We start from the raw sequence: 23,333 nt of genomic DNA, 5'->3' as shown, positions 1-23,333 counted from the left end.
GGCTACCACCCAAGTATATTTCAAACCTGTGGAAAGCACTGAATCCATACTGAAACAAAGTTGTCCTTAAACGATTGAACAATGCCCATTCTGGTCTTTGAATGATTATAAAAAATAAATAAAATCTTTTTGATCCACTTCAAATGTTGACTGTACATACTTGCTAAACCTTAAGTTATTTGTTGTTGCTGCTGTTGTTTTTTAATACTCACTGAGTACTAATGAAGGTGTGTAAATTTGTTATTAACCTCCAAAACTAGGACCTGGTAGCTGGTCAGTGACATCCTTCGGCGGGCTTTAAATTTTTAAAGGTCCGTACTGGCCCAATACCCCCATAAGTGGTTCCGTTCTCTCATCAGTTGGAATAGAATAACTTTTGCATAGATTTTGATAGAGACTTTTTTTTTTTTCTATGATTACTGACATGTGCAGGAACCAACAAAATTAATTACAGCAATCTAGATCACACAGCACATACAAGATACACTTTGAAATTTGAGTTAAATATTTGTAATTATTTAAATAATTATTATGTAAAAATAATAATAAAGCACCTGTTTTTTGGAGGGGTTTATTATAATACAGGCAACATATACAATTATTTTATTCACTTTAAATAGTGTTTTATGAACATTCAAAGGGGTTTCTTTAAAACGATACCCAACTTGTGCATTCACATCTCTGCATGTGGATTTGGGAAGCTTTTATATTTTAGTAAGCAAAATCCAGGCGGAAACCCCCAAATAGCACTTGACTTTTACATAATATAACATTTTCTTTACCTAAAATGGTCCTTTTATAACGTAATTTTATATCCTAACCTGTAGTAACAACACAATCTCATGGCAATTCGTAACTTTTTGATTTAGTGGCTAATTTGTATGAATTTGTACGATCTAATTCATACAATTTAGTACGACTTGCTAATCCCCCAATAATGGTTGGGTTTAGGGGTGGGGTTAGGTGCCACTCTCCCTTTTTACAATCGTACAATTTCGTACGACTGAACTCATACGAATTTGTACGAATTAGCCACTAAACTGGCAAAACATAAAATACTTACGTTTTCTCGTGAGATCAGGCTGCCAGTAACACAGTTACACAAGCAACTTAAATTTCAACAAAATTAAGTGAAATGAAAACTGCCAGCTAACTACATCTTCTGTGTGTTTACTTGCTTGATGTTAGGGATAAGTAGCTTTGGAATATAATTCACAACACAAGAAAGACCCATCCACACCATATTTAGCTTAAAAAAGTTAAAAATCTCACTTTAACCCCCAACTTTAGTCTGCTTTTCTACTCTTACTTTATTTTCCTGTTAAAAAAGCACTTCTCCATGACAACACGAGCTAAACCACCATATCAATATGTACCACACACCACTGCATTAATGCAATTGCCTGCCCACATCTTATAAAAAAGCCACAGAGCTTCAACGTGGCAGTTTTCATCCTTCTGTTAATTACTCCACAACTCCCTTATGCAGCAATACAGCACTCGCATCCCCACTCGCAGAGCTTTCAAAGCTGGAGTGCATCAGATGCGAGCGCAAACTATATCTTTCCAAATGAAAACACGGTCCTTGATGCTTTCACAGAAGCAAAGAAACAGCACTCTCCTCTGGTCTGTGTTCTCCCAGTACTAATGGCTGGGTTTCAGCACACGGCAGAGCCCAGCAGGAGCCTTCAGTCTCATCACACTTAGCAAGGCTGAATGGGAGAGCACAGATGGCTGTGTCATGTTAGATGCATTATGTCTGCTCCAGTCGCCGGAGCCTGGCTTCTGCATATATATATCTGCTGCTCCTCCAAGCATGCCAAGTGGTGGATCACAGATCTGAAATGTATCATGGGTCAGATTGTTTTTATGGATCATAGTGTGCATGCATGTGTCTGAGCAGGTGTGTTACCACATGGGCAGTGAGACCGACCCGGATGAGCGGGATAAACAGACGGATAGAGGGGACATCGATATTCTAGCGCGCTACGTCACCCGCTGTCTCCCTGGGCTGGTGCCAGCACCTGCTGTGGTGGAGAGCTGCATGTATACGGTGAGTGGCTTTATGGCCCATCCTCAGGTGCCACTTTGTGTCCCAGAGCAAACTTGAGAAGAAGAGGAGGAGGGTATTTAAATGCATGAGTCATATTTTATTCTGACATGTCATTTGATTGAACGCTTGCTGGAATTGAGTTGGAATTGATTTTGGTTCAGCTTGAGTTTTTGAATTGATTTTATTGTTGCAGATGCTTGGAATTGCATTGTGTCTTAAACAGGCACGATCTGATACGGTGGAGAGCGATTATAGCTATTTCTTTCAAATAAATCTGAATTTTGTGCTAACCAGACGTGACCATGATGTGGAATGCTTAATTCACTCTATTCAAGACAATTCAAGTTTATTTGTACAGGGCTTTCACTGTAATTATTGTTTCAAAGCAGCTTTACAAAAAGCTGCACATTATTGCAATTAAAATCAGAAAAAAGTCATGGTTATTAGTTACGATAACTTTATTAATTCTACTATTAGTATGAATAACTTTAACTAATTAACTAGTAACTAATTACTATTAACTTTGACAGGTAAAGTTCTTATATAAACATAAATAACTTAATAAACTTGGTTCATTTATGTTTCCTAAGTGAAATCTTGTCTTTCTTTATAGGGATAGTTCACACTAAAGTAAAGATTTGATGTTAATTTATTTACCCTCGGATCATTTAGGATGTAGCTGACTTTTTAACATACATTCAATCATTCATTCATTAATTTTCTTGTCGGCTTAGTCCCTTTGACTTTTTAACATTTAAAAAAAAATTTGCTGGAAGTGTGGCCATTTGAAAGAGAAAAAATGCAAATCTATACTCCACTGCATGGTACAGTGCTGTTTGGTTTGGTAGGGTTCACTTTTGTTTTTGTTTTTTTCACTTTGTTTCATACCTAGTACCTTGCAGCTACCAAAACATTGTGTATAAACTGTTGATCTCTGATTAGTCCAAAAGAATCACAACTATATTGCAACTTTAAACTTTATCGCAACTATAGTGATAATCCCACCCACTTTAAAAGGCCATAAAACCCCCCACTTGCAATTCAAATTTACCTCTGAATTTTTTCATTAAAAAATGCTTTATGATGGGCGTAGAGTGCTGTGAGAAGAGGAAAGAGTGGACATGGCTGCCAGAGCAGGGGTATAAGATTGGAGTGAACAACTGTCATTTGGCTCGCAAAATGAGACACAAACCTTGAGTAGACGCATAATTTTATAGTTTACAATAATAAACTTAAAAGAAATATATTTATATTTATATAAATATATAAACACAATTTGTTATATTATTATAAAGATAATCATGTTTATTCATTCATTCGTTCATTCATTTTCTTTTTGGCATAGTCTCTTTATTCATTAGGGATTGCCATAGCAGAATGAACCACCAACTTATCCAGCATATATTTTACACAGCGAATGTCCCTCCAGCTGCAACCTATCACTGGGAAACACCCATACACACTTATATAAACACTATAAATGAGGACTTCTCTCCTCCTCAATAACAGTGCAGTAGCAGTGAAGCATGTCTCTTTTCCAGATAATTTAAAACATAGGTGAACACAGCAGCATGGATAGACAATGTGTCTGAATGGTAACAAACTCAACTTATAAAAGACAAAGTCCGTTATTCTTCAATTCTCGAACAGCTCTCCACCCCAAAAATGTTTTTTCAACCCAGAATATGAAATTAGCAGACAAAATTATCCAGTTTTCCCCTTAATTAAAGCTGACAGGTGCTAATATCGTCTTAATTGACGCTTAACACACACAAATGTGGTAATAAGTACTCAAGGGCTTCTTGAACCTTTAAGCAGTACTACAGTGAAAATGCAAACCAAGCCGTGCTGAAGTGAAGGAAAAAACATATACAGGCAAAAAGAAAATTATTACCTGTTTCACCTGATGATTGATTCAGATCTTATAAAATATCAGGTTGTGCAGGAAATTGAACATTACAACATTATTACCTTTTACCCACATCTTTGACAAATAGTCCTAAGTAAAAGGCAAGCTTTCTGTGCCACAGCAATATCGCCCTGCAGCCTAAGACTGGTTACTTACTGAAGTTAAGCAGGGCTGAGTCGGGTCAGTTCCTGGATGGGGGACCACATGGGAAAGTTAGGTTGCTGTTAGGTCGCTGGCCGGGAGATACACACACACACACACACAAGTGGATGCTGCACTCTCATTGGCTATAGGTGATCGCCAATGTTATTTTCAGTCAAAACTCATTTCACACCGCATGATTTGAATCGCCGACAGCTCCAAGAAAAATATGTCACAGGCATCGGCGACACACCGGCGATTCTCTCAGATCGCGTCTTTGATAGTTCATTCTGTCACTTACATGCACGAGCACAGATTTGCCTGTGATTTCAGGCATTTGTCGGCGAGTCAAAATCGGGGCTAAAATCCTGCAGTCTGAACTTGGCATTAGTCTTTCATTTAACACATCAGTACATCATAAAAAGTCAGAGCAGGTTTTCAGTTGCTGTGTGAACTTCTGCATCGTCAAAGTTTGTCCAGATGGTCAAGATGAAAAAATAATACAAATGCAAGATGCAATCACATCAATCATGAAAAAGCACAGTGATGATGATGATGATGCATCACAATCTGAATCCTTTATAAACTGGCCTTGACTGACCTGTCAGGAGACCCACAGAATGCCAGTAAGTACACAGAGATAAAGTTCTGAGTTAAAGCATAAAATAAACAAATAACTGAGTGGAACCATATGAAATGGTTACAGATATAGTCTAACTGACTTGAAACTTGGTATGTAATGTTTTTGTCCAAAGTGTCACTAATGTCCTTGAGAGCACTGGAGTATCTTAAAAACAGCATGCTTGCAATTATCCAATGAAGTTTGTGCACCTAATAGACAAAGTTAAAAGAGGCCAATCAGAACGAAACGTGATGTGCATGTTTGACTCTTGGTCCTAATGAGAAATTAGAAAACGTTTTATGCCTCAATAAGCAAGTCAGCCTATAGGTGAGGCTATAACTGTCATAACAATGCTGTATTTCTTTGGCAAATTACATGAAATGGCTGAAAACTATTTTCTATCAACAATTTAAGTGGCTGTGGCATTACTAAATAATAACAAACACCTTTTTCACATTTACATAAAGGCCTTAAAGTGCCTTCAGCTCAATAAGTGCTGCTTTCAGCATACTGTGACATGATTTCAATGTTTGCTAACACTTTAAAACAATGGTCTATTACTTAATGTTAGTTAATGTACTTACTAACATTAACCAAGTATGAATAATTGTGTAAAGCATATATTAATCATTAAGAAAAATTAACTAATGTCTTATTAAAATCTAAAGTTGTGCTTGATGACATTAATGAATTTAATGAGTTAACTTGAACTGTCACGATCACCAGCGATCTAACCCTTATAGACCGCTTTAGAGCATTCACTTTCATTCAGACTACAATTCTGCCATCATATGAACTACAACTCCCTTTAGGCACCACACACACCTGTTCCGGTTCTCCACTGATTAAACACACAAACACACAGCTGGGAGCTTTTCAAGAGTAATTACATTGACCATATAAACAGCACACACACACACACACACTCACATACATTGCTGAGTCTTGTTGGTTCATACCCTGCAACATTACGAAGCATTTTCCATTTAGTCTCTCTCTAGACTAGAAGAAGCCTCAGGAGACCACTCCCCTGTTTTTTTTTTTTTTTGACTACGATATTGGATAACCTGTATGCTACTCTTTGCTTCTATGTTTGACCATTGCCTGCACGACTATTCTTTGTAAGTAAAACTGCATGTGGATCCCCAACCCGTCAGTTACACTAATGTTATTTGACTTAACAGTAAATAATGTTAAAGCAGATAAATAAATACTGTAATAAACGTAATATTACTTGTTTGTTCATGTTGGTAAATACATTAACTAATGACCATTATTTTAAAATGTTACCCAATGTTTTTCTATTTCAATATATATTAATAATTAATTTTAAAATATAATGTATTACTGTGGTCTTCATTTTCATGCAATCCTTCAGAAATTATTCTAATATGCTGATATGATGCTTAAGAAATGTCCAGTTATTATCAATTTTCAAAGCAATTGTGCTTTTTCTATTTTTGTGAAATCTGAGAAGCATTCTTTAGGAATACCTAAATACTTCAATTTGAAATAGAACAGGATTCAATTCCTTCAGGAAAAAACAAAGTGTGCAGTACTGTATATACTAGTTTTTCTTAACCACGTTCCTGAGGACCACCAACACTGTACATTTTTCTTGTCTTTTAATCAAAACACACCTGATTAAGATCATCAGCTCTTTAGCAGAAACTTAAAGACCTGTAATGGATGTAACAGACAAATGCCGCCGTCACACTATTGTTTGAGCATGAAAAATTCTGCCATATGGCGTGGCAAAAAGGGGCAGGATTAAACAAGATAATTAGACATTTTAAAAAGCTAGTGATTGATTCATATTTTAAATTTCTGTTCAGAGAGATCATGCTTTGATTTTTGATTGGTCTCACGCAGTCACAAAGTGCGATTTCGCAGATAAGAGATCACTAAGCTTGAACTTTGCAATGCTGTGAACTGCAAAACTTGTCACATGAACTTGCGTTTCCGGTCTGTCACATTTGCTTGCATATGAATGAAAGTCTATAGACAATAAAAAGCCCAGTGTGACCACAACTAAAGGAGACATGCAATGTTGGGGGTCCTCCAGGAATGTGGTTGAGAAGCACAGGTAGACTGATAAGACTTTAACACAAATGTTTGTCGTTCCTGTTCAACAGCAATTACAAGCATGTTGTGCCTTATCTTTTAAGCAGCTTTTAAACATTTTTAATTCACTTCAAACAGCACTCATTCGTCTGAAAAGGTCAAATATTTGCAGAAATAATTACAGTCTTGAGTCTTGATGTTTAACATTCCCTTGCTTTGTTGTTTGCAGGTCACACCAGACCACCACTTCGTCCTTGATTCCCACCCGTCCTATGGCAACATCATCATTGGCGCTGGATTCTCAGGTCAGCACGGTCACTAATGAACTCAATCTCTGTAAAACACAACCACACGCGCTGACGTCCACTCGAAGAGGTTTCTTTACTTTTTTAATGAGGGAATAGAACAGGCCGCAGGTGATGGACAGGAAGCGAAGCCCCCAATGCGGGCGTCTTTTATCGTCTAATTAAAGGCGTTTGCTAGTTCCCCAAGCTCCCGCATACTCCCGAACCCGGCTCTCAGGGGGCCAAAGGGCTCACCTGGCATTTGTTCCATCTGTTCCCATCACCCCCTTCTTAGACTAATTATGGGGCTAATTAAATTCCGCTGGTAATCACTTCAGAGAAGCGCTGGTTAGCAGCACGGGGTGCAAAGACTGGCGTTTGGGTTAGGAAAAGATACACAGAAGAGCCAAGCGCTATTGTGGCAGCACGGTGCAGCTATTCATCTTGTAATGCATTGTCTCGGTTAAAGGAACTGCTCTGGAGGTGTCACAGGACGCATTGTGTGGCTGCCTGACTGTACCGCCACTGTCCCATTGCTCTGGCACGACGCACGCTAATGATTTATGACATATATTTTTCTGCCTTAATAATACATTACAACTCTGATAGGAGCAGAGGAATGCTCACTATTAACCTCTCTCTGCCTCTTCTCATTTTATTGTCTGCCATAATGACAGCGTTTCGCCTCCCCGCTGCTCTCCTGCCCTCGGCGCAGCTGTTGTATTTGCGGCTTGGGAAAAACTGAAGGGTGAGAATTGAATTGGTTTCAGGGGCAAACACACAAACCGTGGCGCTCGAGTGGGAACTTGCCCCTCTTTCCGCTTGGAATTTTTCTGAAACCAGGCACTGAGCTCAAGGCCCTCTGGTTGCCATGGATACCCAGACACATCAGTGGGGTTTAAGGAAGAACAGAGGACCCTCCGTGCACACGTCTGCCGGTCAGAGCCGAATTCACTTACAGACCAGTCTTGCAGACTTCAAACGGCCACACAATATGCAGAGAGCTGAGAGCGGAAAAGAATGGAGTGCATTTTAAACAAATTGCATTGCTCTGTTTTATCTCGCTCTTAAAGGGACAGTTCACGAACAAATTAAATTGTACTGATTTCCAGTCCATCTAAGTATGTTGGCAGTGGCAAATTAGGCACTGAAGTGAAATTAAGGACACCCTAGTGAAACATTACTCTAATAGAACTATAAAGTTTTCAAATTCAAAAGCACTTACTGATGAATGCTTATTGTGAGAAAATTTGAACACCATTAAAATTCAACACACGCTCATTCTGAATACGTAGCCCTATATACATTTATGGAGATCACAAATTATGCAGCCAGAAGTACGTATGGCTGCATTTCATTTTTAAAACAAACGCTACAGGGCGGTATGATGACATTCCTTTTCGCGTTAACCAGTTGACCTTAATTCCATATGGATGGCTTTCGTGCTGTTACCAGTTTGCCCAGTAGCTCACCATGTACATCTGTGGACGGAGAGAGGAGTTGACCAACAAGGTTTGAGTCCAGTAAAGTTCGGTTCCAGAAAGCACGTAAGACAAAAACAGTGGCCAAAAAATAAAATAAACAAGTAAATAACAGGCTGAGAATGTGGTAAAATCTGAAAACGTGGTAAAAATCAGGCGAGGGCTTTTCTTTTTCTGGATTGCTTTTTAAAACTGTCGGATGGGTTTAGAGAATTGGGTGGGCAGGTCAATTGGTGCTTTTGAAAACACTATTGGTTGGGTTTAGGGAAGGAGGAGGGTGGGCCAGTCGATCGGTTAGTCAGTCAGTCAGTCGACAGCAACCTCTGGTGTATTTATGCAAGAACAGCAGGCATGAATGGCACTTTCAAGAGTAATTTGAGATCTCAAAAAGTGCCTCTGGTGGATTCGAGAAAACAAAAACTGCAAAAAAAAAAAAAAAAAGATACCTTCTTGGACATATTTGATGCTATACAAAAAGAGAAGTATATAGCGGTATGTTTTCAGAATGAGCCTGGGTTGTTACGATTAGTTTGCAAACTCAATAAATTGTTTACTGAAGATTCACTCTGAACAGGTCTTTTGAATCAGTAAATCATTTATTGGAGACAAACTTTAAACAGATTTGAATCAGTGAATCATTTTCTAGAGATTCAATCTGAAGAGATGCAGTCTGAATTGATTATTTGAATCGGTAAATAATTTTTTGGAGACTAACTCTGAACAGATCATTTGAATAAATGAATAACTCATTCACAGATGTCAATCCAATTCATAAATGTATTGTTCAGTGCAATTGTGACCCGATTTAACAGGTTAAGCACTAAGCAACTTATGATTAATCTTATGACATCTTATGACTCAGGAAATAGAGTGGAGTATAAAGTAGAATATTTAGTTTTGGAATGCGGTGAAGTAAAATTAAAGATTTCCTAAAATAAAAAACCCTGATAAAGCTTAAATACTTATATACTTTAGCTTAGTAAACAAATACTTAGTTATTGTCACCAGTAGATGTTGGCGATAGTTTTCAATAGAACACTAAAGTAGTTTTAGCTGAATCTGTGGCCCTTTGTGATTCGTAAAATGCCAGGCATTGTTTAGCATACAGTATTATTATTAATGTTTAGTATTATTTTACAACGCATACAGGCAAAACAGAATGAATACCCATCACTTTTAAAGAACTAAACATACCATAATAGTGTTCTGAAAGACTATTTTATAATCCAAAAAATCAATCTTGTGAAGAAAACAGTGAAATTAAAGCATTATTCACTTTCAGTGGGATGTTAATCTTTGTGACTAGTCAGTGAGTTGAATGTGAGAATTGGGTCAGTTTGATTCATGACTAGTTTGTGAACCCAATCAACTGATTCATTAAAGAGAAAATCACTTAAGAGAACAATTTGTTCTCTCTTGCAAAGGCCTTGAGAAATCAAGTGAGAAAGTGTTGAATTCATTAAGCCATGGAATTAAATGTGGCATTGCAAAAAATATATTTTTTTCTAATTCAATTAACTAAACATCCTTGAGGCGCCGCAGTGGCATAGTGGGTATTGCTGGCACCTCACAGCAAGAAGGTCGCTGGTTCGAGCCTCGGCTCAGTTGGCATTTCTGTGTGGAGTTTGCATGTTTTCCCTGCCTTCGCGTGGGTTTCCTCCGGTTGCTATGGTTTCCCCTACAGTCCAAAGACATGCGGTACAGGTAGGCTAAATTGGGTAGGCTAAATTGTTCGTAGTGTATGAGAGTATGTGTGGATTTTTCCCAGAGATGGGTTGCGGCTGGAAGGGCATCCGCTGCGTAAAAACTTGCTGGATAAGTTGGCGGTTCATTCTGCTGTGTCAACCCTGGATTAATAAAGGTACTAAGCCGACAAGAAAATGAATGAATATAATAACTACACCTTACAATACAAGCTATGTTTCCATCTAAAGACCAAAACTGGAATAATGCATAAAAACATTTGAGAATAAAGCCAGGTTTCTATCCAATGAGTTAACAAGAATAAAATCGTCACTTCCTGATCAACTGGCTCCAAATAACAAAATAAAAATTTGCAATTGTTAAAGTATAAGAAGCCACTTCTCATGTAATTATTTAATAATTAGTCTTATATATAATATATTACTTGAGTCTCAGAAGACAAAGCTGAAATGCAATAGTGGCTTTTGAAGGTGTGAGACGCTCAAGACAGTTCTAGGAGAAAATAAAACTGGGTCAGTTGGCATTTCTGTTTGGAATTTGCATGTTCTCCCCGTGTTTGCATGGGTTTCCTCTGGGTGCTCCGGATCCCCTACAGTCTGAAGACATGAGCTACAGGTGAATTCGGTGAGCTAAATTGTCCGTAGTGTATGTGTGTGAATGAGAGTGTATGGGCATTTCCCATTGATGGGTTATACCTGGAACGGCATCCGCTGCCAAAACATATGCTGGAAAGGTTGGCGGTTAATTTCGCTGTGGCGACCCCAGATTAATAAAGGGACTAAGCCAAAAAGAAAATTAATGAATGAAGTTAGTGGTTCATTCTGCTGTGGCGACTCCTAATTAATAAAGAGACTAAGCCAAAAAGAAAATGAATGAATGAATAAAGTTGGTGGTTCATTCTGTTGTGGTGACCCCTAATTAATAAAGGGACTAAGCCAAAAAGAAAATGAATGAATGAATGAATGAATGAACATTCTTGAATCAAGACGTGCTGACTTGGAATGCATATTTAAGAAACTAGGTTTAGTTTTTTGAGAGACAGAACTAAAACGTGTTTCTACAGTACTTAAAACAACAACAAAAACCTTTCAATGGGCTATAATAATTACTTTAGGTAGATTTCTTTCAGCACATTGGCAGATTTAGGCAATTCCCCACAGAAATTACAATCTGTACTACAGATTTAAGAATACTCAGACAATCGCCCTGAAAAACAACCCAAAAAATACAGAGAATTTTTTTTTTTTTTTTTACAGAATGCCCTGTAAGGTAAATTTATTTTAAATTTTCTAATGTTTGGTAGCAGTTATTTAAAAATTAAGCAATTTGTTTCTAAAAATAAATAATAATCAGTATGAAGTTATATTTTCATACTCTCGAAATGTCATTGTGTGCTTTCCAAAAATGTACATTTAAATAGGCTTCCTGTTCAAATATTCATACATTTATATTTATTATTCTTACATTTATCTTTAAACCAAGTATGTTCATATTAAGTCTAAATGTATAATAAATAAGACCCTGTTAATAGTTAATTAATAATGTAATTAATACCTACAGTATACCATATAACAATGTTAATTTATTTGGTCACATAATCCAGGCATATAATAAATATTTGACACTCTCTTCAATAAGGGCAACAAATATTCCTCATTTAGCATTTTACCAAACTCTTTCATAAAAGATAAATATTCTGTGACAGCAGGTGTGATGGTGCCAGCATGATTTGGGTTTTTTCTTCTCTTCACACTATTTCATTCAAAGGCTTTCTGAGTCAGACAGTGGACGACAGATAAAGGCTATTTATAGAGGGCTGTTGTACATTCCCATGAGCTGCTCTTCTTTATCCCAGTGGACTGAATGAATGTAAACTGTGATGATTCACCTACCAGTAAATGTGTTTTTTCTCTCTCACACTCTGCAGGCCACGGCTTCAAGTTTAGCCCCATCATTGGAAAGGTGCTCTCTCAGCTGGCCATGGGGCAGGTTCCCTCACATGACCTCTCACCTTTCCGAATTCAACGCTTCCAGTCACAATCCAAATCTTCGCTTTGAGTTCAAGACCCTACAAATGACAGATCTACATTTCATTTGACTAGATAACAGAATGTTCATGAGTGAATGGTAACGGTGCTAAACATATTCTTCTAACACACTGAGAGGATGATATCTTTTTTTTCTAATAAAGTATGAATGTGTTTCAGTTTAACATGAGAACAAACACATTCTTTCTGGCTGCGTTTTGTTTGCAGGATAAGAAGCTGATTTTTAGCAAAATAATAATGATAATGTAAAAAAAATCAAAAGTACAATCGGTTTTATAGACACAGAGATCACAACCTGTATGTCCTAAGTGTGTGTCTAGGCAACAGTCTGCTTTTTAAATTGATTCCAATTACGCTCTAGATCAGACTAATTTTATTTTGTTTTCAGTGCATATTGTTATTTTTTGAACCAATATTCGTTTACACAAATATCATACTCATTTTTCAATGTGCATTACGGTTTGTTTTTTTAGACCACTAGGACCAATTTCTTAGGCTAAAACCTTTGGCCAACTATTCAAAACTGAAATATGACATACTGTACTGCCAAATATGATTAAATAAGATGTAGCTGAACATCTAAAAAAGGGACAAGTTGTGTTTTATTGTAATTGCTACAAAATTATTACTGTCACATGCACTTTTCATTTTTTCTGTGCTACTTGGTTTGTCCACAAGATCTCGACACTAAAAGGGGCCACTGTTTCGCAAGCATTTCTTCAATAAAAAAAAACATTATTGCAAAAACACATAGATTCTGGCGGTATGATAACCTTGGACAAAAATATCACGGTATTGTGATTACTGCTCTAAAATATATTCTTTTTAAATGTCTGAGTTAAAAACGAAAACTTATTTCCCTCTTGAAAACAGTACATTTTATTTTTTGAAACATTTAAATATTTTAGAGCAGTAAACATGGCTAAATAATTCAAATGAATCATAGATTTCAGCTGTCTTCATTAGTTTCAAAAGCACTGATTTCTTTACAATTTAAAGCGGTATCTTTGGATATGTTTTTTGCTGGAGATACTGCTGTCCTAAAAAACAACAAAAAAATGTAAATAAAAAATCTTACACATACGTTAGGTACGGTATTACAGAAAAGTTTGCCGGTTTTAAAACCTTGACTTTTTAAACCATGATATACCTTAAAAACAGTTATCGTCCCATGCCTATGCATCACTGAAAGTGATTAAAAGGTAGCAGAAACTGTCATTTAAACAAAGATGTGTTCAGTCTTGAAGCCTTTTGGAGAGAAAAAGCACAGATGTAGGACAAGGACAAATTTCTCTAGCGTGCCTGTGTTTACATGCTTTATCCAAGAATATTTTAAAAGCAGTTAAGGAAATACTACAGATATAAAAATACATGGTAATAAGAAATAGCTGAGGAGATAATTATGGACAGCAGACCATTAAATAATTACATAATGCACAAATTCATCACCTGAGGTGTGGATTATTTCACAAGTTCTCAATGACACAGTCAATTATTCTATTCATAGTATAATAACTAGCGAGGCAGTGGCGCAGTAGGTAGTGCTGTTGCCTCACAGCAAGAAGGTCGCTGGTTCGAACCCTGGCTCAGTTGGCATTTCTGTGTGGAGTTTGCATGTTTTCCCTGCCTTCGCGTGGGTTTCCTCCGGTTGCTATGGTTTCCCTTACAGCCCAAAGACATGCGGTACAGGTAGGCTAAATTGTTCGTAGTGTATGAGAGTATGTGTGGATTTTTCCCAGAGATGGGTTGCGGCTGGAAGGGCATCCTCTGCGTAAAAACTTGCTGGATAAGTTGGCGGTTCATTCCGCTGTGGCGACCCTGGATTAATAAAGGGACTAAGCCGACAAGAAAATGAATGAATATAATAACTACACCTTACAATACGAGCTATGTTTCCATCTAAAGACCAAAACTGGAATAATGCATAAAAACATTTGAGAATAAAGCCAGGTTTCTATCCAATGAGTTAACAAGAATAAAATTGTCACTTCCTGATCAACTGGCTCCAAATAACAAAATAAAAATTTGCAATTGTTAAAGTATAAGAAGCCACTTCTCATGTAATTATTTAATAATTAGTCTTATATATAATATATTACTTGAGTCTCAGAAGACAAAGCTGAAATTCAATGGTGGCTTTTGAAGGTGTGAGACGCTCAAAACAGTTCTAGGAGAAAATAAAACCAAACCACTTTGATGACAGACTTTTGCTAAAAAATTTCAGATGTTTTAAAATGTGGTCCACTGGTTTTTCCAGAAAGTTTTATCTTCACATGACCTGTTTAAACATAATCATGACTTTTTTGATGTTCATGCTGGAAATTATTCGCTAAGTGAAGTTTTTAAACTAATTTCGAGAGGAGCACGTGATATAATTGACAGCAGCTGGCCACCTATCTACACTCATTAGTTAGCCAATCAGATCTATCCTAACCCACTATAAGTAGCCTAGCTAGACATTACTCCCTTATCTTCGTTTTCCGAAGAAACAAACGACAGGTCCGCTCTAGCTCCTCCAAAAGTTACTCACGGACAAAACGGATCCTCCACATCTCCTACTATTCTTCAACTACAATACCACACCACCTTTAATACCATCGTCAGCAACTACAAAAAATGACAAAAACAACAACAACAGCGACGGCGGCTGAGATCACAACAGCATCAGCGCAGCTACATACAAGAAAGAAAGCTCCGGGCTCCCTGAAACACCAGCCCCGTCTTAACAACAACCAGTCCAGCATGAAAGTCAGCTCGAGACCGAGGCTCCAACGAGAGGCCGTAGGCCTATCCACTCCAGCCAGATCACAATGCAATCCCCAGCTCCGCTACGTACCTTCTCCAGCATCATCATGTGTCACTCATATCCAACAACGACTGTCACTGAACTCCTCCAAACTCCTAGACGCCGGGACCATAATTCAAAGCCGCTGCATTAAACCCAAAACACTTGCGAATCCACGTCTTCACCGCCACCCCCAGGACATAACACGCTCCTGCCACACCCCCTATCCTAAACAGACATTAAACCCGCAACCTCTCCGCCTCCCCGGAGAATCAAGGAAAGGATTAAAAAGCAATATTGGATTTGGACATATTGCAGCAATCATAATTCTAAACACGGATAAAACCTATCTCCCGGACAATAAAGCAACTCTTGGGAATCCCACCTCACCTCTTCCATCCTGCAGCTCCCGATTCCAGTGCACACTCCAGTCCTCCTCTTTCAGCGATCCTTACCACCTACGCACCCCGCCCCTCTACCTTGCGTATCATTGCTTTTTCCCCCTCTCATTTTTACAAGCTCGCAGCTACTGCTGATTATTTTCTATTATAAAATAGAAATTACTTGTCGACTTTTGTCAATATGTTTATGCTTTTACTGAATTACGTTTGTAACTGACCTAATTTTCTGAATTTCTCATTCCAGGTTTCGTCTACTGAAGCACAGCCGATCTCGGCGCTCCCTTCCCACAACCTCACTAGCCGTACACCAACACTACACCAGAAATCACAGAGCAATTCCCTGTTAAGCACATCCATACCAGCCCTACTGAAATGGACATTAGAACGTTTCTAAAAACGTCTAATAACGGCTCTTTCATCTCCTCATAATTCTGCCTTTTCAGCTTTAACAGCATGATTCTACCTGATGAATATGCTTAAATTATCACGTTATAAACCAAGCAATCTCTCTAATCTAGACGGCTGCAGCGCTCGGTTGCAATCAACATTACACCCGCCACCCGATTTCTGGCAATCGGAGGTCACAATTACATTTCGTAGTCCGTTTAACATTCGGATGCAAAAGCAGCCCACACATTTATGCTTAAAAACGATCCGCTGGATTTCGCCAATAACTACGGTGTTTGCACGTAATTCACCTACAAGTTCCCGTTTCTCTCTCCCTAATATCCCCCAGCTAAACTAGTGACCGGTTTTCTAATATTTGCATTCTCATTGCGGAAGAACCTCCGGCTTAAGCACTTCTATAGAATTCTTAAGCATCAATTTGGAGTGATAGAATTTCAAGCATTAATAAGCTACTTGAATAAATCGACAATCAGTCCCCTTTTATATTCTGGAAGAAAAATATCACGCTAAGCATAAACTGCTCTCCATCTAGAACATCAAACACACATGCGCATTATCCCGCTGGGATGCCTTTTCGTCACTCACCTATTTCATCTCGCAGCAGCAATCTCCGGAATAGAAGAGAAATGATCTAAATCCGATCTTGGCCGTAACAAACTCTGCCTGAAGGGCGTCGCGCACCAGAGGCGCCGACGGCGCGGTGACGCGACGCACTTACGACAGAGAATAGTAGATTAATGCACACCAGACTCACGCATTCATACTTTATCAAATAAACTAATCAATTATACAAATAGCGCTCCGCGGCGCGGCAGAATACGAAGTGTCATGAATTGTGGCTGGGCACTACGGACAGCCGCATTGACTTCCTTATTATTTATTTCCTTCCTGTGAAAGTCAATGGTTACAGGTTTTCAGCTTTCTTCAAAATGTTGTCTTTAGCGTTTAACACGGGAGTCACCAACCTCTGAAACTAAGAGCTACTTTCGGGCACCGATTAACGTGGAGGGCTACCAGTTGGATAAACACTTCTCAAATAACAAATTGCTCAATTTACTTATAATTATAATTTAAGTTTTTGGTAATAATTAATAATATTCATCCAGGTGTAGTCACTGATCATGTTATGATTCTCTCAAAGTTACCAGCAATGATTTAACAGGGTAGGAAATACCCCGTAATTAATATATCAATATGTGCAACACTATTTTATTTATCTTTGCAAATATTTACATTTTTAAATGATTACTTCTATATTAGAGAAAGCTTACTTGTAAGTGGTGTTATGGTGAGCTATTTTAGAACAGGCCTGTGAGCAACACACGAGAGCCTCGTGAGCTATCTGGTGCCCATCGGTACCATATTTGGTGACTCCTGGTTTAACAGAAATGAAATTCATAAAGGTTCGTAACCATCAGGTAGCGCTTAAAGCATGCGACCTGCTTATGCTTCCTTCCGTAAGCGCTGGAATAGAAGCCATTCATTTATTAGCTATCCAATTTCATCCTCAGTATATCCTTTTTACACAGATGCTGCCCCCTTCGTGGGGTATATTATCGGGGCCGCCAATGCGCTTCTAACGGGCAATATAGTCAATACATTCTGAAAAAAAAAAAAAAAAAAAAAATACTGCTGTACATGTTCCTAGTTGCATAGGAAATCGCTGACTCTCTTTTGCTTTATTTTCAGAAACTGGTATCAGAAGCAGAGCCGCAGCTGACTCCATCTCTCCTTTTAAGATGATAATCCCATAACCACAGCATACACAATTTGCGTCAGCATTCATTTATACATTTTAAGTTACCCCGGAACACCTCATCAGTTTCTCACTGCGCAACACATCCACACATTCCGTTCAATAACATTTTTGGTTTCATAACACCTTAAAGTCATAGGACCATTCAGGCTTCCCACCAGATTCATAATCCAGTCACTCATTCAGAATTGGAGCCACCACCACAGCAGCACACAAGGGCTATCGTAACAACACATACAAACACTAGGAAAGTAGTCTCCCGACGCCTTCAAATCTTATATCTGACTCAGCCACAGCCATCTCAGGGAAGCTCAGAGGACCCTCACCAGCAGACGCAGTAATCCCAGCGGCCAAGGGCATGGGCCTAGTCCAGGGAGAGAATACGACCCAACCATACCAGCTTCCCGAGGGCAGAGGAACTACCCAGTCTCCCAAGGGCGCGGGCATGACCCAGCCATCTAGCTTCCTTTCTTCCTTCCAGCTGATTTGCACTCAGCCTTCTCCCCCTTTTCACTCACCTAACTCCAGTAGGAGTTCTCTCCCTGCCCAGGCCCCCTTGTCACCCCCGCCCCCCCCGGCCGCTGCCACAGAAGTTTTCACTGCCCCCCAACTTTTCTAACTTCTGTAGGACCCCGCCCCCCCCATGGCTCTGGCCCCCGCAGGGGCGTTACCCCGAGCTTCGATTCTCGCAGGAATCATCTCACTGCCCTGGCCTTAGCTTTTATATTATGTCATTCCATAATGACATATAGTATAGCACTATTTATTTTTATCTCTGTTTGATTTTATTTATATAAATTTATATCTATATGCACCCACGCATATAAATATGAATTTATATATAGTGCTGTCACCCTCACGCTCTGTTCCCGCAGGAACACCCCCAGAGCACCTATACCGCCCGTCACCCTCCAGTAAGAAGTCTTCACCTCCCCCTCATCTTTTCCGACTCCTACTGGAGCCAGCTAAATAGCTCACCCAACCCCGAGCTGTGACACGAGTCATGTCACCGACCCTCCCCGGCCCTAGCTTTTATTTATGTTTATTTTTGTTTATTTCTCACACTTATCTTTTATTTTTTAAATTTATTTATATATATGTATATATATATGCACCCACGCATATAAATATATATTTATATATAGTGCTGTCACCCTCAAGCTCTAACTCCCGCGGAGTTAATCCCGAGCACCGGACCCCCGCAGGGGTCATCGCCCAACTGCCATTTCCCCCTTCAGCTGGGGCTTCACCGACCATTCCTTTTCCCGACTCCAGCTGGAGATGGCACATACAGCTCTCTCTCCCGCAGGAGAGTCAAGAGCTTCGACTCTCGCAAGAGTCAGTAAAAACGCCCCCCCAAGGCCCTAGATTACCCCATTATATATTTATATATCTATATGTTTCATATAAATATATAATTATATATAGTGCTGCCACCTCCCAGCTCAATCTCCGCAAGGAGTGTTCCTCGAGCAAATTACTCCTTTGGAGTCCCCGCCCCCCCTGCCCCTCTTCACCCCCCTCTCCAGCCGGAGTCCTTCACTCCCCTTCCCTTGTAATGACTCCAGCAGGATTCCCGCCCACCCTATGGCTCTGACCCCCGCAGGGGTCTCCCCGAGTCTCTACTCCAGCAGGAGTATTCACAGCCCAAGCCAACTCTGCTCGGGTTCCCGCAGGAACCTGTTTCACCCTTTGCTCCAAAGGAGCCCTCTTTACCTTTTCTTTTTCAAATAACTATATCCAGCAGCCGGATATAGCATTTCAAGCCTTTTGGGGAGTTTCTTCGAATACACGGCTGCTGTCCCGAGCTTCATGCATTTGGGGAGCTCTCGAGAACCACCTGATCTCGTACTCCCCTCACATGCTCTATGGACCTGGCGGGAGCCCTGGGCTCAACTATCTCCGAGCTCAGGGTTCTCTCCCGGGACAGCATGCCAAACCTGCTTACAGCTGTCAAGCAATATCTAAGTGTGAACTCTTGAAATGTGTTTCAATCGTAGTTTATGCACATTTTTTTCTTATCGCATAAAAGGTTAGTCCTACCCAGATTATTATGTGCATTTTCAAAAATGTATGCACATCTTGGAGTTTCCAATATTCCAAATTGTGTAAAAAAAAAAAAAAAAAAAAAAAAAAAAACAGGTGGATGGAAACATGGCTAGACTCAAATTACTTTTGCTGTTCAAACTACTTATTTGAAATGAGTTGAAACAACACAATTCTTAAGATTTTTTTGGGGGAACAACTTAATTGTTTTATGTTCAATTGAACTAAATTTAAAGTTAATTTAATCCATTTGTGTTATTTCAACATTAAAAAAATTCCTGTTTCCACAAAATGTCTTCCAGTGTACTGTAGATCTTCTATTCAAGGAAATGTGTCTTGTTTTGTTCAATAAATATATTTGTGGTTTGGAATATCCTATTGCTAATTTAAAAAAACTTAATTTATGTCATCAAATGTCAGAATTAAAAATGGATCCTATGATTGTTTTTAGTTGTTGTTGCTGTTTATAATGAGACGTATTCAACCCCAAGCATATGTTACATTCAAGTGACTAAACTGATTAAACGTGATATTAATAGAAATTTTTACTGTCTGTCTTCATTATCATTTATCTGAACGCCTGCTGAGATTTTCCTTAACCTTCAAAAAGCTTCAAAGCCGTCGGGAGAAGGATGACAGATCAATAACCTGAGTCGCTGATCACAAGAGTAAGTCGCCATGTTCCAGCATCTGCTACACTGACAAGGGAGCTATTAGCCTCCTGCAACGAGTGTGTAACAGTATATCGTCGGATATTGTCTGATTGCGAACGCATTCATCTGTGGCCAATGGCATTAAAATTAAAGTACGCACTTGTCAGTTTTTATGATTTCGCACATTACTCCTCTTCGACGCCTCAGAAAAGGAGGGAAAGGTCTGTCGGGAAACAGGGCTTGTTGTTAAAAAGACATCAGCCGCTGAGCTATTTGTCTTGGAGAAGTCAACGTCATTTGTTGACTCGCTGCCTGGGCCCATTTTCCCCTGTAAACATGTTAATCACTAATCAGGCAGCCTTTTACTCTAAACGTCCACCGGCACCATCAGAGGGAATGAGGAAATTATACAATGTGACAGCGGGTTACTCGAAGCCTATTCATCCTGCGGGCTAGAAGTTAGCGTGCATTGATAGTATTAGTGTATTGATGGGCATATTAAAACGGCTGCAGACATGCAAGAGCTAATGTTTACGGTGTGTGATGAGAGCTAACCTGACGCTACAAGAGCTGTTGTGAAGGCAAAGGCTTCGGCGAACTGAGCTTTAATGAATGCGGTTTCAGGCTCACTTGTGCGTGGAAGAGCCATTCTGCAGATTCGGTCGAAAGGAGAGGTTTTTCCTGGAAAAGTCCAAACAGATCAGCAAATGATGAAAAAGTGTTTTATTTATTTTGTGAGAGAATCAGGTGCTCAAAGAGTTAGTTCACCCTAAAATGAAAACCATTACCTAAACTTCTCTTGAACACAAATTACTCAAACACAGACCCTATTATGCATTATAAAAGGTCCTATTTTGGTTTTGGGGGTCTCCAACAACAGACTGATATGCATGCAAGGTCAAAAAACACTTCATTGTCTTATAAAATGCATTTATTTTTACCTAATCATCATAAACAACGCCCATATGATTCGTTCTGCGCTGACTGGTCCGATGACCCAGTCTGTTGCGATTGGTAAACTGGCTTCAGTGTGAGACAGAGAAAAGCTCCCACCAATACTATAAAGAGAGTATGTAAGAGGCCAGTGAAGGAATGCAATAAAGTAATGCAGTTAAACACCAGCATATTAATGCTAACCCCAAGTAAAAACAACCAGACACATTTAGTATTAATTCACACAGTGGCAAAAGTTGAACAATTTTGAAAATTTACCACATGTGAGGAACAGATGATGGTGGCCATAGCAAAGAAAAACGGCAGATTGCAAGTTCAGAAACACTTTTAAATCGGTAAAGGAAGAAGTATGTCACGTTTTTTAATGTGGTTTAGAATGCGATATGTGAATATCCCGATACAGATTTAACCTGAGAGATACATTACAACCACTGATCTATAATAAATAAATGATTACAAAATGTGTGGACCGATTACACCTTATAACACACAATTAAATATATCTTTGCAAACTACACAAAACGAGGCAACAATTTTAATCCCACTTACATGTAATTCGGAAGAAAGAGGAACTGGTCCATATGAACTGTTACAGTTACTGACAAAGTCCCTGTCAAAGTCTGATTAAGGCTCCGTTTACACTGTCAGGTCTTGATGCCCAATTCTGATTTGTTTGCTTATATCAGATTTTTTTTGCCTGTCTGTGTACACGTTCTTTTAATTGTGACCCTTATCCAATTCACGTTACACTTGCTATACAATTTATGACGTCGCGGATGCGTAAAGGCGGGTTCTAGCATATGTGCCACACTAGCCACGATGGAAGAAATTGTCTTGCTTTTAGCTCTGCAAAATATGCGTAGTTCGCCCAACTTGAAAATGATTTTGAGGCGGAGGAGGAGGGAAAGGGCCGTCATCGCAGCTTGTGCCTGGTTTATATACATGTATATGATGTCCTCCACTGTTCAGAGGAATTTATGGGTACATTCTCAGGTCTGGTGGGATCAATTTTTGGCGACTGACCATTTTCCTCCTCCATGTTTCCTCTGTTGTTGTTGTTGTTGTTTACCGCGTCAGCTTCACACGCTCTTCCTTCTACATCATTAAACTGCGGAGAAGCACCACATTGTTGCAAGTCTAATGACGTACAAAACGGAACGCCTCAATAAATCCGATCTGCCTGTTTACATGATAGTTGCATTTTCACATACCAGATTTATATGTGATTTATTTCCACTTATGAAGGAGGCCTGAAAGCGATATCTGAATATCTGAATGCATGCGTTTCTTTCGTGTTTACATGGTCATAGAACAGATCCGATCTGTGTCACATATGAGCAAAAAAACGGAATTGGGTCACATTTAACTGGCAGTGTAAACAGGGCCAAAGTGCCATAGCTAATAGTCTCTGCTCCTCCTTCCTTTAATAGCAAATGGCTGATGAATTCTGCGTTGCAGCATAGGTTATTTTATCAAAAATTTGAAAAATTACAGGAAAAAAGACTATTGTTGTGAAAATTAACTTTAACCCTTTATTCCCCGCAGCTGAATTTCCATCTGTCAGTAAACATCATCTTCGTATCATGATAAGTCCTGTGATACCCTGTGCTCCGCTAGTGTCTGAAGCATGTTCAAGTTTTACCATATCCGGCACTACATACATTATTTGGTGATTTACCGCATCAACGTCGACGCGTTCAGGCAAAAGATCCAAACCCAAATAGATTAATTTATTGGACTCTGAGTCGACTATTTTGTTAAATAATAATGATATTGATAATAAATCATATTTGGCATCCTGTCCAGGGAGAGAGCCCTGAGCCCAGAATATCCTTGAGCCCGGGGCTCCCTCCCGTTTGAAGGGCGAGAGGAGGGTATGAGCCTCGAGAACTCCCTCACTTATGAACGGCTGAGATATATCTGACTAAGTGTTCCCTTAGGATGCTATTTTGAATTAGTCAATTTACTCATGGTGTATGTCTTTAAATCTGAGAACCTGGGGAAAACCCACACGAACACGGGGA

At 39.2% G+C, this 23,333-nt stretch overlaps 1 protein-coding gene and 1 long non-coding RNA gene across 2 annotated transcripts in view; one reads left to right on the top strand and one right to left on the bottom strand.

The window, feature by feature from the left end:
• pipox (pipecolic acid oxidase) overlaps positions 1 to 13,055 on the top strand; it is a 28,830-nt gene extending 15,775 nt beyond the window's left edge. Inside the window, exons 6-8 of the mRNA NM_001326390.1 lie at positions 1,904 to 2,053; positions 7,019 to 7,094; positions 12,186 to 13,055. Coding sequence (NP_001313319.1) covers positions 1,904 to 2,053; positions 7,019 to 7,094; positions 12,186 to 12,316 — 357 coding nt within the window. The 3' untranslated portion in view covers positions 12,317 to 13,055. The remainder of the gene's footprint in view (positions 1 to 1,903; positions 2,054 to 7,018; positions 7,095 to 12,185) is intronic.
• Positions 571 to 13,809, bottom strand: LOC147833676 (uncharacterized). Its single transcript, XR_015509451.1, has 2 exons — positions 12,151 to 13,809; positions 571 to 2,105 (listed from the first exon to the last, which is right to left on the bottom strand). It is a non-coding gene; the product is annotated as an uncharacterized LOC147833676 (long non-coding RNA).
• Positions 13,810 to 23,333: the final 9,524 nt, after the last annotated feature.

This window comes from Danio rerio, chromosome 15 (genome assembly GCF_052040795.2).
Source record: "Danio rerio strain M-AB ecotype USA chromosome 15, GRCz13ab, whole genome shotgun sequence".
Classification (NCBI taxonomy): Eukaryota; Metazoa; Chordata; class Actinopteri; order Cypriniformes; family Danionidae; genus Danio; species Danio rerio.
This window is presented reverse-complemented; position numbering and strand designations above follow the sequence as displayed.